We start from the raw sequence: 20084 nt of genomic DNA, 5'->3' as shown, positions 1-20084 counted from the left end.
GGTGCGCCTCGGCCTTGCCCGCTTTTCCTCTGTTTTTTTTTTTTTTTTTTTTTTTCCGAAGGCGTTCCATGGATGCCGAAAACGAACTTGCTTCAATAAACAACATGGGTGGACCGTGAATACAAGATATTATTCCAAAAGATTTCATAATATAAAGCGGGCGGACCGCGATTACCAAGCACTAGTCCCAAATGACTACCAGAATATTAAGGAAAATACTTAATCAAATGTTCCGAGTTCCATACCCGAGCAATCATCCTTGTAGATGGTGTGGACTTGTGGATCCTTTCTGCCAATCTTTTTGCATGCTTTTACGTAACAGCTGCGGGCTGCTCGCTGGTCTCCTCTGACGACACTTATCCCATTCGGAGTAGGGAACTTCATACACAAGTGTTCCACCGACACTATGGCCTTGAAGTTCTCCAGTGCCGGCCTCCCCAATATGATGTTGTGCGCACAAGTGAGTCTTACCACGATGAATTCCACGTCAAGTTTGCGAATGTTAGGGCTCGTGCCTATCTCTACTGGTAAGACCACTGACCCCTCTGTCTCCACTGAATCACTCGTAAATCCAGAGAGTGGGGTGCGTACTTCTTTGAGCTGGTTCCTAGGTATCCCTATCTTGGTGAAGGCATCGTAATACATCACATTGACTGAGCTTCCCGTGTCGACTAAGATGCGGCGTATAATGACATCGTTGACGTCCATCTCATTCACCAGGGCGTCACGATGGGGTAACAGGCCCTCTGGGAGGTCATCATTAGAGAAGGTGATGGCCTCCTGTCTCTATTTCTTTTCTCTGGGAAGACTTACCACTTCTCCCACGTATAGCTGCCGGCTCCACTTCTTTCTTTCCGCGGGCGTGTTACCCCCTGCGGGTCCACCATAGATAAAGTGTATGGTGTGCTTCTTTTGTCGTCTGGGCGCCACCTCGGTTTCTTTCTCGCTATCATTCTGCTCAGATATTTGGTTGTGTTCACTTTTTTTGGCGTTCGAGGTGGACGGCTCGGTGCCATCCTCATTCCTCCAAACATTTTTTGGTGGATTGTATTGCAGCTGTTGCTGCTGCTTGGATCGCTTGACGAAATGTCGGAAGTAGCCCTGCTGGATGAGTTCTTCTATTTGTCTCTTCAAAACGTGACACTCATCCGTATCGTGGCCGGCTTGCCTATGAAACCTGCAGTACTTTGTTTGGTCTGCCTTTGGGGAAACCTTCATGCACTCCTCGGGGAATTCTACCATTCCCATCTCCTCAGCTTGCTTTAGGATGAAACTGACGGGATGGGTAAGAGGAGTTAAATTACGCAAGGGGACCAGGCGAGGTCGTTCGTGGTCTCGGTCTTTCCCTGCGGTCGGGTGGTTCGAGAATGGTGCCTGGCTGGGCGAACCCGCTTTCCCAGGCTTCCCACCTTTCCTATCACCCTCTTCGTCCTTCTTCTTCCTGTCGACGTCCTCTGCTTCGGCATAGCGGCTAGCCGTCCTTATCAGATCTTCGTAAGAGCGGGGGTGGTGGGCGTTCAGCTGCTTGTGGAAATACCCTGATCTTAAGGCATGGATAAATATCGGGATCGCCGCCTTGGAGTCGAAGTCGTACACATTATTGACTTCCTTTTTCCATTTTATCAGGAAGTCTTTGAGGCTCTCGCCTCTATCTTGCTTCACTACACAGAGGTGAGAGAATGGTTTCTTACGCTGTATGCTACCAGAGAAGTATGTCAGGAAGCTCTTGGACAACTCCCCAAAGTTTTGGATCGACCCATCCGGGATGGTGTTGAACCAGTCTTGGGTCGCTCCATCTAGGGTGGACAAGAACGCTCGGCACATGAAGGCGTCCCCTGCCCCGATCATTACCATAGCAGCCTTGTACCTCATCATGTGGACACGTGGGTCAGTGGCCCCCGTGTACTCCTTGATGGCGGGCAACCTAAAGTCCCTCGGCAAAGGTACGTCCATGATGCTTGGGGAGAATGGTGCTGCCATCCGTACCTCGGGTTTCGGCGACTGCTCCCATGCCTCCACCCTTCTTGCTAAGTCCTCGATTCTTCTCTGCAGCCTCTCAACCAGGGTCGACTCGTCAGGGTGCCGGCGCGGGGCCGGCTGCCGCTCCTCCAAGTGTCGGTGTGGAACCCGCTCATCAGCGCGTCGCTTCTCCGCCGAGTGCCGACGCGGAGCCGGCTCATCGACGCGTCGCTCCTCCATGTGTCGACGTAGGGCCGACTCATCAACGTGTCTGCGTGGGGTCGGCTCCCGAGACTCGCCCACCTCCTCTGTGGGTGATCTCTCGGCTTCTCTGTTTTCGTGTTGGCGAGGGCTTCTAGTAGAGGACCCCTCGGCCCGTGATCCTAATCTTTGCCGCACGGGCGCCCTCTGTCCCAATCGTTCTGGTGCAGATTGGGAAGGGCCCGGTTGCCGTCTGGCTGGTCCACTTCTTTGGGTCTCTACCCCTATTTCCTGGGGCCGCGGCGGGGGTACTTGGCATTGCAGTCCCACCGCCACCTGATTTAGCGCCGCCGTCACTGCTTGTTGAATGACATCGGTGGTCGCCTGGAGGTTCATGGCTTGGTTCGCCGCTCCATTGTTGAGTCGGTCTCGAAGGTCCCCGGGCCTCCCGCTTTTGAGCTGTTCTCGAAGGTGCCCTCCGCGATTGTTGGTGAGTTGGTCCCGGAGGTCACCTGAGGCATTGCCATTGTTCACGTTGCGGGAATCGCGGGAGCTGTGGGACACCATTCTTTCAAGCTTGCTGTTGAAAGAAGAATCAGTTGTGTGTGTCGTCGCCTGCTTGAGTAGGGACTCAGGCTCTCAATGAAAGCAACAATAACGGTAAAAATGTTACCGGTAGTAATAATATTAGAGTAACGCAATGTAAAAGACTGATAATAGTTGTATTGCCAAGTGTTTTAGTACAAAATAGTCCGCGTGTCCTCCCAAGCTGAGGGGAGTATCTACTTATACCAGGGTGCTAACGGTAACAACATGGGACATAAATGGGGAGCTAAGCCTTTAATTCTCTCTCATCAATGGTGGCATCAATGGTGGCTTCAATGGCAATAAAGGTGACACCTGTTGGAATTCTGTCCGTTGGAGTTCTGTCCGTTGGGTTTCCATGTGATGCCGGGTCAAATATAGCGCCGGGTCAGATGCCCACTTATAATCCGGGTCGGGTGCCAGCCCTATTATCCTGTCAATATATATATATATATATATATATATATATATATATATGGAAGGGATCGGGTGCGGGAAAGGGTTCCCGTGCGGTTGTGCGAAGGAACGCACCTTAACCATTAATTTGGCGCACTTTAAGTACACAACTCACGCACATTGAGCACAAAAGTCACGCACCACGCACCTAAGGTTTTTAAAATGGTTCACTGTAAGTTTCACACAACTGACGCACTTTAAGCATACAAATCACGCACCTCAAAGAAGAAAACAACGCACATTAAGAAAGAAACTCACGCACCTTAAGTTTCAACAACTATTCACATTAAGCACAAACCCACGCAACTTAAGCACAAACCTCGCGCATATTTAGTAAAAAACTCATGCACCTTAAGTACAAAACCCACGCAACTTAAGCACAAAATTCACGCACATTAAGTTTCAACAACTACTCACATTAATTAAGTACACAACACACGCACCTTAAGTACAAAACTCATGCACATTAATCACCGCACAACCCCACGAGAGACATTCAACCGCACGGGCACTTAATTATATATATATATATATATATATATATATATATATATATATATATATATATATATATATATATATATATATATAGTGTAAGGTTCCCGTGCGGTTGATTAATGTGCGTGAGTTTTGTACTTAAGGTGATTGAGTCTTGTGCCTAAGATGCGTGAGTTGTGTGCTTAATGTGCGTGAGTGTGTTCTTCATCCACTGCCGCATTTTCTTCTTGTTTTTTGTTTCGAAGTGGTGGAGGGAATGAATTTTGTCTTGTTTTTAACATAAAATCAGAACAACCATATGTGCGTTTACATATATCCATCCATTCACACACAATCAGAAAAGCTTCACCCACCTTCTCTTTTTTGTTCTGCTTCCTTCTGAGCTCGTAATTCTGAACTAAGTCACGCATATTAAGCACAAACTTCACGCACATTAAGCACAAACTTCACGCACATTAAGCACAATACTCAGGCACATTAAGTACAAAACTCACGCACATTAACATTACACACTCACGCACATTAAGTACAAATCTCAGGCACATTAAGCACGCGACTCACGCACATTAAGTATATTACTCACGCACATTAATCTACCGCACGAGAAGCCACAAATGCACATGATCCGTTCCCTATATATATATATATATATATATATATATATATATATATATATATATATATATATATATATATATATATATATTGTTGTGTAATATGGTTGAAAATTCCCAAAAATAATAATCCTACGAAAAGATTAATATTATATGGGAAAACAGAAAGAATTGGGAAGGAAAAGGTTGAGTGTTTGGGTAGGGATTTAGCACGAGTTCGAACACGAAGTTCTTTTGCTTAAAACCTTATTTGCTACCTCCCACAAGTGCTAGGAGCGTTGTAGCCTAGGTTTCCCAGGATAAAACGTGCTACGATTCCTTGTTTAAGCACCTAAACAAGGAACCCGGCAAACAAAGCAAAGCTGGAACATAGATTGGCTAAAGAAGAGAGTAGAAGCAGAAGTTTTGAGATGAAAAGTTACTGGAATTCCTTTGTTTCTCACTGTGTAAAAAGCTACTGCTTCTACCTCTCTTTATATAGGGATGTTGGAGTGATAGCATTCAACATGGCCATTAAATTTGTGTTAAAACCAATTGTGTAACACCTGTAACGGTCACCACTAAGTAGGATTAAACTCAGAATTTAAAAATTGGAATTAAAACAGTATTAATTCCGTAACAGATGAGTTTAATCTTCTGCACTTTCGGGTTTCAGACCGTTGGGGTGCACGAGAGTTCACACTCTCGTGCTGTGGTACACTGTTCACCGTTGCACGAGAGTTTTGCTCTCGGTGCACCACAACCTCTCGTGCTCTCTGTAGCACGAGAGTGGTGGCCGAGCCAAGTGACTATAACAGATGGAAAATGATACCGAAGTTAGGCATAACTTAACCCGCAAGGCCAGCCCATTTCCGGACGACATTCGTGCCCGCAGGTGCCGGCGCACGCTTTGATGTCCTCTAATTGGATTTTGATTTGCACCCCCCCCCCCCCCCCCCCCCGCGCGTGAGAGCCTCTATGCTATACAATTCTACAAGCTTGAAAAGAGCTCATGTATATAAGGGGGGCAAATCTTGTTTCCAAACCAATGTGGGACAAAGTCCTACATTTTTCCTTCATTTCCCAACTTAAATGGGTCTACTTTGAGAATCAATATCTCATTCACCCATTATCCGTTTTGAGCGTACAATATATCAATCTCTTCGTCTTAAGTGGACCCCACTGATAATTGTACCACAAAATAGCCACTTAATATGCCATTTTATGCCATTTTAAGCTAATTTTTCCAACAATCCCCCACATGAATGAAAATTGATTTTCGGGGTAGTTTTAAAACGGAAACAACTGTGTTCAACGGTCGATCCCTGCATAGGATAGGTAGGGTCACACCCTTTGAACCTTCCCTCGTAAGATACATTTACTCTACTGACTGTACGGTAGAACGCGATGTCTTTGAACCGACTGCCGTTTTTGTAGACGATGACATATCTCACACAGGAACCTCCCAACCATGCTTTGTTCTCATGATTGTGCCCATTTTGGTCGTGGGTCACCATTCCTGGTTCTGCAAGAGTTTGTGAAGAATTGTGCCCGTCAATTCTCCTTTGAAGCGACCCTCACTTCTCTCTCACATAGGTGATTCTTTCCCGAGTATCCCGCATACTCACATATGTCAACCGACATTCGAATCACTAAAGCATTTAACATGCTAACCTTGTGCGGGAGCCACTGTTTCTAACGAGGAGTGGTAGGGAATCCGAGACCCCCACAGTGACACGCTCCGTTCCATAATTTAGTTGTCCCATTGAACCTAGGTGCCAGCTAGGTTGGGTGTCCACTATAGAACTTTATACCAAGGGCTTTAGACCCATTCCTCGTCTCAACTTCTCCACAGCTACTCTACATAACCCTTTGGTTAGCGGATCCGCTATATTGTCTTCTGACTTTACGTAGTTAATCGAGACAACACCAGTTGTGAGAAGTTGTCTAATGGTATTATGTCTACGACGTACATGTCTAGACTTACCATTATACATGTGATTCTGTACTCTCCCAATTGCAGCTTGACTATCACAATGCACACACATTGGAGGTACAGGTCTTTCCCAATTAGGAATATCCTCTAAAAAATGGCGTAGCCATTCAGCCTCTTCACAACATTTGTCCAAGGCTATCAGCTCAGATTCCATCGTGGATCTAGCTATCATGGTCTGTTTAGAAGATTTCCATGCAACGGCTGCACCGGCTAGTGTAAACACGTAGCCACTCGTGGACTTAGAGTCCTTAATATCAGATATCCAGCTAGCGTCGCTATACCCTTCAAGTACAGCAGGATATCTCCCATAGTGCAGTCCAAGGTCTCGAGTATACCTTAAGTATTTCAGAACCTTCACTATTGCCGTCCAGTGCATGGCACCGGGGTTACTCGTATATCTACTGAGTTTACTAACCGCAAAGGCAATATCCGGCCTAGTGCAGCTCATTAGATACATCAAACTACCAATAACCCGAGCATATTCTACTTGAGAAATACACTCCCCGTGGTTCTTGGTTAGATGAACGCTTCGATCTAATGGCGTCCTAGTCCCTTGATGATTATCCTTGTTAAATTTTTCAAGGATTTTATCAATATAATGTGATTGGCTCAACACCAGACCATCGGGTCTTCTAATGATTCTAATCCCGAGGATTAAATCAGCCAAACCCATATCCTTCATGTCAAATCTCACATTTAACATGTTTTTGGTAGACTTGATCATCCGATCGTTATTACCAACGATGAGCATGTCATCTACGTATAAACAAAGAATGACATAACCGTCTATCGTTTCCTTAACGTAGACACATTTGTCACTTTCGTTTATTTTAAACCCATTAGTTAACATCGCATGGTCAAACTTCTCGTGCCATTGCTTAGGCGCTTGTTTTAAACCATATAGCGATTTAACCAACTTACACACTTTCATTTCTTGGCCCGGAACCACGAACCCTTCGGGTTGTTCCATATAGATTTCCTCATCTAGTTCGCCATTTAGGAAAGCGGTTTTAACGTCCATTTGATGAACTTCCAAATTCCGCAGCATGGCTATAGCAAGTATCATTCTAATGGAATTTATTCTCGTCACGGGAGAATACGTGTCGAAGTAATCAAGGCCCTCGCGTTGCCTGTAACCCTTGATTACAAGCCTAGCCTTATACTTCTCGATGGAACCATCGGGTTTCATCTTCCTTTTAAAGACCCACTTGGATCCTAAGGGTTTACTACCCGGAGGAAGATCAACAAGTTCCCAAGTGTGATTCTGTAAAATAGAATCCACTTCACTTTTAATAGCCTCTTTCCACATTGGTCCTTCTGTAGAAGTCACGGCTTCTCCGTACGTTCGAGGCTCGTTTTCTATCAAACAAGATAGAAAATTGGGTTCATTTTCTAATAAACAAGTTAGAGTACTCGAATCGTACTCCAACAAGTAAGTTAGAAAATCAGGACCAAATGATTTTCCAACTCTCGCCCGCTTACTGCGTCTTGGCTCGAGCTCGGGTTCTCTCTCGGATTCCCCACTATCATTATCCATAGCTTCGTCAAACGTTCGTTTTGACGAACTCGGTCCCTCATTAGACCTACAGGGAAATACATTTTCAAAGAAAGATGCATTCCTTGATTCTATTATCGTGTTCTCGTGTACGTCCGGATTATGGGACTCGTGTACTAAGAACCGATAAACATTACTATTATGTGCATAGCCAATAAAGATACAGTCCACCGTCTTAGGACCTATCTTTACTTTCTTAGGTGTTGGCACCAAAACTTTGGCAAGACACCCCCATACTTTCAGGTACTAGTAGGAAGGTTTCCTACCGTTCCACAGCTCATAAGGAGTCTTATCAAGCTTCTTGTGGGGTACCTTATTTAAAAGGTAATTACTTGTCAAAATAGCCTCACCCCACGCGTCTTGAGGTAGGCCCGAACTTATAAGCATCGCATTCATCATATCTTTCAATGTACGATTCTTTCGTTCGGCAACACCGTTCGATTGAGGTGAGTAAGGTGCAGTACGCTCGTGTATTATACCTACACTCGCACAGAAATCACCAATAGGTGCTTCGTACTCACCACCTCGATCGCTTCTAACTTTCTTAATCTTACGATTAAGTTGGTTTTCAACTTCATTCTTATAAAGAATGAATTTTTCCAAGGCTTCGTCTTTGCTTTTAAGCAAATACACATAGCAATAACGTGTGATATCGTCGATAAACGTGATAAAATATTTATTACCACCTCTCGTTTGTATCGATCTAAAATCGCACAAATCACTATGGATTAATTCTAGTGGTTCAGTTTCCCTTTCAACCGATTTGAAAGGTACTTTTGTTAATTTTGCCTCAACACAAATTTCACATTTGTTGTTTGTGTTAATTTGAAAATTAGGAATATGGTCCATGTTAATTAATCTACGTATAGAATTATAATTAACGTGACCTAGTCTACCATGCCACAAATTGGAAGACTCAAGCAAGTAAACGGAATTAACTTTGCTCTTATTCATGATAATAGGCATTACATTGAGCTTAAAAAGCCCATCAGTTACATAACCTTTGCCTACAAACATTCCTATCTTAGACAAAACAACCTTATCTGACTCGAACACCATGCGAAAGCCATGCTTGTTCAACAGTGAGCCAGACACCAGATTCTTCCTCAGCTCTGGAACATACAGCACGTTGTTCAACGTCAGTTCCTTCCCGGAAGTCATCTTCAGAACCACCTTGCCCACGCCTTCCACAGCAGATTGAGCAGAGTTTCCCATCCAAACCTTCTCGCCCTCAACGGTCTCAAAGGTATTGAACATCTCTCGGTTGCAACACAAATGCCTTGTTGCACCAGTGTCGATGAACCACTCTCGTGGGTTAGAGTCCACGAGGTTCACCTCGGTCACCATAGCCGAAAGGCTAATCTCGACCTCCTTCTGATTGCTTTCCTCAACCATGTTGGCTTCAGAACTCTTGTTCTTCTTCTTTGGAACTTTGCACTCAGAGGACTTGTGGCCAGTCTTGCCACAATTGAAGCATTTTCCATGAAATTTCTTCTTGGTAATGCCTCCTTTCGGACCTAGCTTTTGCTTGTCCTTCTTGTTCTTCTTGGAGTTTTTAGCATGCTCCACAACATTGGCTTTAGCACCAATAGTGACAGAATTTCTTCCATCATTCGTCCTGTTCCCCTCCTCAATTCGGAGTCGCTGGATCAGGTCCTCCAGGTTCATTTCCTTTCGCTTATGCTTAAGGTAATTCTTGAAGTCCTTCCACCCTGGAGGCAGCAAGTGGATAACAGATCCCACTAGGAAGGCTTCACTCAACGTCATGCCTTCGTCACGGATTTCATCAAAGATTAGTTGTAAATCTTCAACCTGACTTAGCACGGTTTTGGAATCAACCATTTTGAAGTCAAGGAATCGGCCAACCACAAATTTCTTTGCGCCGGCATCCTCACTTCGGTATTTATGATCCAAAGCTTCCCACAGCGCTTTCGCTGTGCCAATCTTGCGATATACATCGTATAACGCATCACACAATCCATTTAGGGTGTAGTTTCGGCATAGGAAGTCCGAATCCTTCCAATAGCCAACTGCCATCACGGATTGGGCATCCTGTTCCCTTAGTTCGGGAACCTTCTCGGTCAAAAATCTCGCCAAGCCGAGAGTTGCTAGGTAGAACAACATCTTTTGTTGCCACCTTTTGAAATTCGATCCAATACCGGTGAATTTCTCCGGTCTTTCGGCCGAACCACTCGGTACCGTAGGTACCCGAGTCATGGGAATATATCCCTCGGTGCTCCCACCATCTTGTGAACCAACGTTCACTGGTGTAGCCTGGGAATTAGCAACATTATTGCCATTCCCACCACTGTTGTTCTCAACAACATTTTCCTCCCCGAGAGCTGGCAAAACTGGATTCTCCATTTCTTCTAGGAAATTAGAGATAAACAACCAACGGGAAACGGAAATAAGGTTTTAAGATTGTTGGGTAATATGGTTGAAAATTCCCAAAAATAATAATCCTACGAAAAGATTAATATTATATGGGAAAACAGAAAGAATTGGGAAGGAAAAGGTTGAGTGTTTGGGTAGGGATTTAGCACGAGTTCGAACACGAAGTTCTTTTCCTTAAAACCTTATTTGCTACCTCCCACAAGTGCTAGGAGCGTTGTAGCCTAGGTTTTCCAGGATAAAACGTGCTACGATTCCTTGTTTAAGCACCTAAACAAGGAACCCGGCAAACAAAGCAAAGCTGGAACACAGATTGGCTAAAGAAGAGAGTAGAAGCAGAAGTTTTGAGATGAAAAGTTACTGGAATTCCTTTGTTTCTCACTGTGTAAAAAGCTACTGCTTCTACCTCTCTTTATATAGGGATGTTGGAGTGATAGCATTCAACATGGCCATTAAATTGGTGTTAAAACCAATTGTGTAACACCTGTAACGGTCACCACTAAGTAGGATTAAACTCAGAATTTAAAAATTGGAATTAAAACAGTATTAATTCCGTAACAGATGAGTTTAATCTTCTGCACTTTCGGGTTTCAGACCGTTGGGGTGCACGAGAGTTCACACTCTCGTGCTGTGGTACACCACGAGAGTACACCTCTCGTGCTATGGTGCAATACGAGAGTACACCTCTCGTGTTCACCGTTGCACGAGAGTTTTGCTCTCGGTGCACCACAACCTCTCGTGCTCTCTGTAGCACGAGAGTGGTGTTCTCGGTTTTGGCCGAGCCAAGTGACTATAACAGATGGAAAATGATACCGAAGTTAGGCATAACTTAGCCCGCAAGGCCAGCCCATTTCCGGACGACATTCGTGCCCGCGCACGCGAGCTCGGGCTTGATTTCAAGCCTTTTTGATGTCCTCTAGTTGGATTTTGATTTGCACCCCCCCCCCCCCCCCCCCCCCCCCCCCGCGTGAGAGAGCCTCTATGCTATACAATTCTACAATCTTGAAAAGAGCTCATGTATATAAGGGGGGCAAATCTTGTTTCCAAACCAATGTGGGACAAAGTCCTACATTTTTCCTTCATTTCCCAACTTAAATGGGTCTACTTTGAGAATCAATATCTCATTCACCCATTATCCGTTTTGAGCGTACAATATATCAATCTCTTCGTCTTACTACGAAGAATCTGAATCCACTTTGACCCGACCCAAATCGGAAGTGGACCCCACTGATAATTGTACCACAAAATAGCCACTTAATATGCCATTTTAAGCTAATTTTTCCAACATATATATATGTAGTCCATCCTTTAGTAGATTTGGGGAATAATAACAAAATAGAATAAGATATTATCCTTTTTAGGAAGCCAAAAATGTAAAATATAGTCCATCCTTTAGTAGATTTGGGGAATAATAAAAAAATAGAATAAGATATTATCCATTTTTAGGAAGCCAAAAATGTAAAATATAGTCACAAGCAATTAGTCCAATTGATCAATGAAGCATTTTGCAAGCAATGAAATTCGTCACAAATAAAGGTGCATATTCTACAAATTTTATTGCGATAATTAGCCAAACAAAAACAAACATTCCAATTCCTTTCTTTAACACTCCAACCCTCAAGTTTGGCAACGTGCAAAACTCAAATTAAATTCAATCTTCCTTTGATCTCAGAATTAGATTCATTAGAACATTGTGTTATTCATGGGTGGGGTGAATAAATCCTTAACTGGCGATGAGACATTTAGGTTAATTAGTACTTGCTCCAGTTGTGAAACCAAACCTCGCAATCTCATCTCCCCTTCACAATTTTGTCCTCGTACTCCTACTTCCTAAATGGTGGATTATCGCATATTTGAATGTGATGCTCTGACAACGTATGTCCACATGCATTCAATATCTTTTATTTAAGAGAAAGCTTATTGGTGCTACTCAAAAATACCCTTTAAATGAATCATGCCTTGTGACCTAATTGGTAAAGGACCATAATAAAATATATTATTTTAAGTTGCATTTCATATAGGTGATCAGCTCAAATCAAGAAGACTAATAGACAACTCAACAATAATTCTAACAAGAAATCAAATTTGAAAACTTATCAAACCAATTGTCCGACCAACTTTGTTGATGGTTTTCCACATACACAATTGACACTGGATCAAGGAATAAAAAATTGAATAACCTCTCAAATAATAGGACTAAAATCGAGCATGTAAAATAATTAAGGACCAAAATAACAATTCAGTTATAACTCAAGGAGATTTTTTTTTTTTTTTTTTTTTTTGGTACATACTCCGTAATATTTAATTTAGTATTACTAAATAAAATTTATACATATAAAAATCACATTGAAGTAATATTTAAAATAAAGAAAAATAGAACAAGGAATAAATTAATACATTAATGGGATAGTGGAAGCATTATTGGCTGTTTTAGTACTTGAAAGAATAACTGTATTAATTTTAAGGAAAATGATTTTTTTTTTTTTCTGAGCTATATGCTTATATCACTTTTTTTCTATGAATCAGGGCGGTTTTTAATTTTCCCTTTATGTTAGATGGACATTTTTATCTTAAAAAATAAGTATCTCATTTCTTTTTCTTCTCCAACAAATTATTGCGGCTAAAGTGTCATCCCGCACCATGAACCATTCCTGATTATTCATCCCGCACCGTGATTTTTAATAAGTGATATTTAGAGCCATAAACCATAATTTTTTTTTTCATCTAGAACTTTTCACAGGCTTCCTACAAGTTACCGGTAATAATATTGCTGACATGGAATTTTTTATTAATTTTTTTTGGTACTTTTCTTCTTTCGCCTTCGTCGTAGTAGTAGTAGTTTCGTACAGGTTACCGGTAATAATATTGCTGACATGAAATTTTTTATTAGTTTTTTTGGTATTTTTCTTCTTTTGCCTTCGTCGTAGTAGTAAAAAGGTACAACTTATAATAAACATGATTGGACCACCCCCACCCCATATATAACCCTTGTATGTATGTATATATATATATATATATATATATATATATATATATATATATATATATATATATAGAGTACATGTTTTAGTATAAGTATTAAAAAAAAAATAGATAAAAGTTAATAAGAGATGGTTAGATTAGGTGTCAAAGCACGTGATTAGCCTTAAAGATGGCCAATGTTCAAATCTTGTCATCTGGTTTGTTATTATTATTCAACACAGCTTTATTATGGCTCTTCTTAAGTGTTTCATTTTTTTTCTTCAAACTATCTTTTTTGTTATGTTTTGCCTCTACTGAAAATTGACCGTTATATAATTTAGTAGATATACATGATTCCGAGATCTTGTAACTGTAGTGTAGCATTGATTCACTTGAAGTAAAAGAAAAAGCAAAAGGTTTTTTTTTTTTTTAATATTTATTTTATCACCATTTAGGTAAAAATAAAACAGGAAATACAAAATGTTGATTTGAATATCATTCATGTAAGTAGTGTAATAAGCAAACATCTTCGGTCAACCCTCACTGCAGGGTTTCTTGGTGTTGGTAGACAATTCATTCTGGGTCATCCCCACTTCCATATCCACCTGCTTTTCTTCAACAATTTTGTTGGATTTATAGTATTTTATGTACAACACTAATTGGACCAATCCGGATACAGCTCCCATACCATTTGGTGCCTGAAACATAATATTTTCCTCCTTTTTTCATGAATTTTTCAAGCTATAAAATAAATTATAAATATGCCTTCCTACCTTTATAAACAAAAAAGGATCAAATTTTTCAGTTGTACTTTTATTTTATCACAATATAAAAAAATTATATCATTTTAATTTCCATTAGCTTTCCGTTAGATTTATAGCTATTTTATTGGTAAGCAAGTATTTTTTTTTTTTTTTTAAATTCTAAAGAGAAGCTATTCCAACTTTCCAAGTAAAGAAGTTTCAATTATTAAAATATGAATTTCAAATTTATTTTATATTCATCATTATATAATTTTTATCAAACACATTTAGGTATGTTTGAAAACTCAGAAAATCGTTTTTGGAAAAATATCTCATTCTTCAAAACACCATTTTAATTTATTGATGTTTGATTAAAAGTAAAAACAATTGTTTTCTTCTACATGGTTCATTTTTCCAAAAAATAAATAGAAATTAACTACAAAGATAGTTTTTATACAATATTAATTATTTTAGAAATGATATTGTACTTGTATTATAAATATTTATATAAAATGAAATTTTAAATTAAAATTAATATAGTTAATTAATTATAAAGATTAACATTAAAAATAATAAAAAGATATAAACAAATAATTTTTAAGGTATAACTTTAAAAAAAAAAATTAATACATAAATTGATAAATGATATAACTCTAAATTAACAAAAAAATTACTTTATTTTTATTTTATTTTATATTCCATGTGTTGGGCTGGACAAAGATTTTTTATTGAATAAGCATGTTTGACATAGTTCAAAATTTTAACCAGGTTAACCTAATCTAGTTCAAATAGTAACTGAGCATATGACAGTCCAACCTAATCCCACCTGTTTTGACATCACTCAAAGAGTGAGAGTAAGAATCTCGAAAAATGTGTTTTGAGTAAGAATCTCGAAAAGTCTATTTAAAAACAATAAAAATGTTTTCTTAAAATAATTTATAAAAAATGAATCATTTCTCTAAAAATATTTTTCATTTTATGGTGCTCAAGTCAAAGTTAAAAACAGTATTTTTCTATTTGACTGAATGTCAAAAAATTATATTTATTCTATTTGGTTTATTTAAACAAAAAATATTATAAAATATTAAATATTTGAATGATGATAATAATAATTATTTATTTTAAAATGAAATTATAAATTAAAATTTAAAATGGTTATAAAGATTAATAATAATTATAATAAAAAAATGTAAATAAATAATTTTTAACTTGTAACTTATTATAATATAAATAAATACATAAATTGATAAATATAATAATCACTACTGGAAATTATGAAATTTTCGACCACCTGAAAATGACCTTAAATCAAGTTGACACCAAAAAGTGATCGGAAATAGCAACAAAGGTTTTTCTGAATACCAAAAGTGGTCGAAACAAGGCTTTCGACTTGATTTAAGATCACTTTTAGGTGGTCGGAAATTTCATAATTTCCAGTAGTGAATTATGAATTTAAAATTTTGAAAAAAAAAATATACCTTTGGAATGTGGCAAGTCGAACAAAGATTTGATTATTTAGTTTGGCCAAAACCAACTCATATTTAATTAAACATTGATAAATTTAATAGCATTGAACTAAAGAAATTAAAGCAAAAAAATTAAGTTTTTTTGTACGTCAGATAAAGGTTTTTATTATTTAATCTAGTCCGATCAAATTTAGAGAGAGTGTGTGTGTGTTTTAAAATGAGTCATTTTTACTTTGATTAGAATGAATCTTTTATGTTGATTTTATTTTTTATTAACAGTCAAAGAATGGGAGTCATTTTTCGAGTTTTCAAACGAATCCTAAAATAAATCTTTTTTCTTTTGATCAGAATGGTATTTTTTGTTGGCTTCATTTTCTTTTGATAGCCAAACATGAAAATTTTTGAAAAATGACATTGACATGTAATTCAATTAATTTGTTCAACATATATCAATTTTGGGCTCAAGTTTATTATGTAATGTAAAGAGAAAATATTTGGTAGTGGGAGATTAGTTACCAATATATAGGGGTCAAATTGAATAAAGGCATAGCCAATCCAGCAAAGACTATTCGCAAAGGCGCAGAGTGAAACGGAAAGCGGCATGTATTCCACACTCTTTGTGGTGATCACCAATTTCTGCACATCAAAACAATTATTTATATGTTTAATCTTATGCTTCCAACTCACATCTCTATATAATTAATGAAAAAGTCCGCATGAACAACTCAGTTAATTTCTAAATAATAAATTATATTAAAGACATGATCGAGCTCGACAATTACCATGTGAGAGTACAGTTACGTACACACTTACACTCAATGTAGTAGGCTCCATTTAGACAGTAAACATGATCATTATATTTTACTTAATGAGTAATAATTATTCCACGAATAATGAATTAAAAGTATATTTTTAATATATATTAAAGGTACATTATTTATGTACCGAAGGTACATTATTTGAGTATTGAAGATACACTATTTTACATAATATTAAATAATGTACATTCAGTACATAAATAATGTACCTTTAGTATATAAAAAAATACAGCATTTATTCATGGTTCACAAAATAATTGTTCCTAATGTGATGTTGAGACCCTTTTGAACGGCCAGTGTGCGAAGGTTTAGGGGTAAGGGAATTTCGCCTTTTGTGGGTAATATAAATCATGAAAAAGGATGAAAATGAAATTAAATCTTTCCTTCTCTACAAATAGAAACCAAATTATGCGCCAATGACCTTGTAGTCTAATGACATGAAGTGGTATGATCAAATGGGAGGTTATTGATTTGATTCCCAGTGAGGGTGGTCGGTATTGATTCTATTGTGCTTTAATAGGAGTCATTGACTCTTTGCGACAGATACTACATTTATAACAGAGTCAGTAGTACTCAAACTGTTAGCTGATTGGGTTTGGGTAGAAAGGTGTTTGGTATAAAGTATAAACTGTCAAATAAGTCAAAATTAGTCTATAGACTAACTATTTTACCAAACATGCAATGGCCAAAACCAACGTAAAAGAATGAAAATGGAAAATAAAGTAAGTAAATTACGAACCATGATTGCCAAGGGAGAAGCATACATGAGAACGCTGCTGACCACTGCAACGCTACCAACAATGGCAGATCGAAGCTTCCAAGTATGGGCAAGGGTGATGACACAAATAGCAAGAGCCGCCATGAAAGCAACCTCGGCAAGGACGATGACACCAACTCTAAATCTCTTCTTTGTGTCGGAGCAGAAGAGGAACACAATTAAGAAGACAACCTCAATGGCTACGCCGGCGGCACAGATGGTCATCACAAGGAAGCTGTTTGGATGCACAGTGGGGAGTCCGTACAACACCCAAATGCCACAGTTGAGGAATGTGGCCAGGTAGGTTGCTGCAGAGTATTGCTGCACTGATTTTTTCTTCCATATCTTCACAATTATGGGGCTGAAAATTTTATTTAAAAAGAAAAAAATATAAATGCATTATATTTAATTATACAATCAAACTTTATGGAGATGTTTGGTAAATAGCTGGTAGTTGTTAGCTAATTAGCTTATTGTAGAAAAAATGTTTGGTAAATTAGCTATTAGCTTAGTTGATTATTTTCTCAAAAAAACTGATCGAAAAAACTACTTTGAGCATCTTTTTGAATTTTAGCGTTTTAAAGTAATATAAGCTGTTACAAAAAGCTAATTAATCAAATACTTATATTGGTTGTTTAACCAACAACTAATAGTGGTCAAATTAAATAAACCAAAAGTAACTGATAAACTAACTATGTTACCAAATAGAACCTATAAATCTAGATTTTTCAATTCCATATGCTAAAAACTAGATTTTCATTAATTACTCAAAAATAATTAGAAACATATGTATGTATAAGTGTATAACTAATATATATGTGTGTTGGGGGGGGGGGGGGGGCGTCGGAATTTGATTAAGCTTAATTAGCATGCATCATTTAGTATCTAAACAATTTTTCTAATAAAAAATTGATATTAAAAGTTATTATTGCAAAATGGAACTTACAAGGGTGACAAGTACAAGACCAGAGCTGTAACATTCCCTGAAAATTAACCAATAAAAATGTGCATCAGCTTTATCACATCAAGGTATATAATCCAAGAGAAAATGTGAATTATTGTTCACAATTTCATAGGATTTTTTGTTTGCGTGTGAAATTGAAATCGAGTTTGATCTTATTACAAAAATTGGTGAAAAACTTTAGTAAGTTAAAAGTACATCAATATTTAAATATATATAATAGTGAGAGAATGATATTATTCATCAAACTAACCTATTATGCCAATAAGTGTACGAGTAGTGTCCATTGAAAGCATGATTAGAATGGCAATATAATGTGTTCAGAACAAATTAAAGAGAATGCAATAAACAGAAAAGAGGGAGATATGGAAGATGAGGTATACAAGAAATAGAGATGCTGAGCTCTTTATATAGTGAATTCATTAAAGAAAAAAAACTATAAATTGTGAGCTCAATTTTGAAAACGTGACATATATTATCCTTCTTCTGAATTATTAGTGGTATAAATGTGGTTACTCGTCGTTTTCCATGTTCGAATACCACGTTTTTTTCTTTCTTCGTTTGGTCTCATTCGATCTGTCGACAACAATATCTCTCATTCTTCCTATTAGTGGAGGGGCAAAATATTTCAAATATTAAAGATTGAGTGATAACATTTACTCCACTAATAATTCATGAATAACATTGGTAATTGGCATATTTGTGAGGGGCACTAAATTATAATTTTCCCTTGACTAAAAGTATTTTGATGATGATGAATTCATCATTTATTTTATAATAAACAAATCAAACTCAACTAAAATTGACCTTCTTAATATATAACCTAGTAAATAAGTTCGTAGACTTTAGTATAAACTTGTATTTTTAGATGCTACCTCTCATACTGTTTGAAAAGTAAGTTTTAGGTTTTTCTTTCGACTAATAATATTAGCTTGTTATTTTGTATGTCATTAATATACGAATAGCTTCTATATCTTTTTACGTGTATTAACTTATACAGTAATTAATTTTATCAAATACATCTAACCTTAATTTCTAATTACTTGTCAATTTTTAACTTTCAACGTATCTTTTTCCTACTAATTGTTCAGTATTCAATTATCTCTTCAGTCTTATTAAACAAAACCAAGTCTCAACCTAGGCAATCGTTATGCTATGGACCCGTGTCCAGCATGCAAGCTGGACACGGGTAACAGTGCCGTTAGTGACACTGTTATCTTTCACTTTTTAAAAAAAATAAAAAAAAAATTCAGACCGCTTCGTTATAGGAGTATATGTTCATAATTTTATTACTATATGTTCATAATGTCAGAGCTCTATGTTCATAATTCCATAACTGTACATTCATACTTCCATAACTGTACATTCATAATTCCGTAACTGTACATTCATAATTCAATAACTGTAACTTCATAATTTTCGAAGCCCTATGTTCACAATTTTAGAGCTCTATGTTCATAATTTTATCACTATATGTTCATATTGTAAGTTCATAATGTCAGAGCTCTGTGTTCATAATTCCATAACTGTACATTCATAATTGCGTAACTGTACATTCATAATTCCGTAACTGTACATTCATAATTCAATAACTGTAAAATCATAATTTTCGAAGCTACATGTTCACACTTTTAGAGCTCTATGTTCATAATTTTATCACTATATGTTCATAATTGTAAGTTCATAATGTCAGGGCTCTGCGTTCATAATTTTATAACTTACATTCATAATTCCATAACTGTACATTCATAATCCCATAACTGTACATTCATAATGGCATAAATGAATAACGCCGTTAACGGCGAAAAAAAAAAAAAAAAAAAAAACTGGAATGACGCGTTTTCCCTGAAAACGATGTCGTTTTGGACTCGTGTCCACAATGCATTGTGGACACGGGTCCAGGGCATAATTTGTCCAACCTAGGCTAGTCTTTTACCGGCTAGAGTCATAAGATAGGATTTAATTTGCTTTATGCATACCCTTATAGTGGTTTCGGGTTGGGTTTCCCTTGACACTCAAAACCAAGTCTCAACCTAAGCTGGTTTACCGCCTTGTAGTCCTTTGCCGACTAGAATCTTAAGGCACCCCATGCACACCCTCAGGTAGTAGTTGTGGGTTCTCCTCGACACTCAAAACCTAGTCTC

At 38.0% G+C, this 20084-nt stretch overlaps 1 protein-coding gene across 3 annotated transcripts in view; it reads right to left on the bottom strand.

Annotated features, from left to right (window-relative positions):
• The window catches only part of LOC109157185 (bidirectional sugar transporter SWEET4-like), a 28731-nt gene extending 10423 nt beyond the window's left edge, over positions 1–18308 (bottom strand). The window contains exons 1-6 of one of the 3 annotated variants that reach the window (XR_002050189.1): positions 18194–18308; positions 17926–17962; positions 16962–17340; positions 15921–16040; positions 13644–13893; positions 12166–12175 (exon numbers count right to left, since the gene is read on the bottom strand). Coding sequence is in view for 2 of the 3 variants with exons in the window: in XM_019305115.1 (XP_019160660.1) it covers positions 13729–13893; positions 15921–16040; positions 16962–17340; positions 17926–17962; positions 18194–18236 (744 nt within the window). In the remaining variant the exon portion in view is untranslated. Of the gene's footprint in view, positions 1–12165; positions 12176–13593; positions 13894–15920; positions 16041–16961; positions 17341–17925; positions 17963–18193 lie in introns of those variants that run through there. The other 2 variants (XM_019305115.1, XM_019305117.1) reach the window with 2 other exon arrangements.
• Positions 18309–20084: the final 1776 nt, after the last annotated feature.

Source organism: Ipomoea nil, unplaced genomic scaffold (genome assembly GCF_001879475.1).
Source record: "Ipomoea nil cultivar Tokyo-kokei standard unplaced genomic scaffold, Asagao_1.1 scaffold2761, whole genome shotgun sequence".
NCBI lineage: Eukaryota > Viridiplantae > Streptophyta > Magnoliopsida > Solanales > Convolvulaceae > Ipomoea > Ipomoea nil.
The sequence above is the reverse complement of the archived record's forward strand: the minus strand, read 5'-3'. Positions and strand labels throughout refer to the sequence as shown.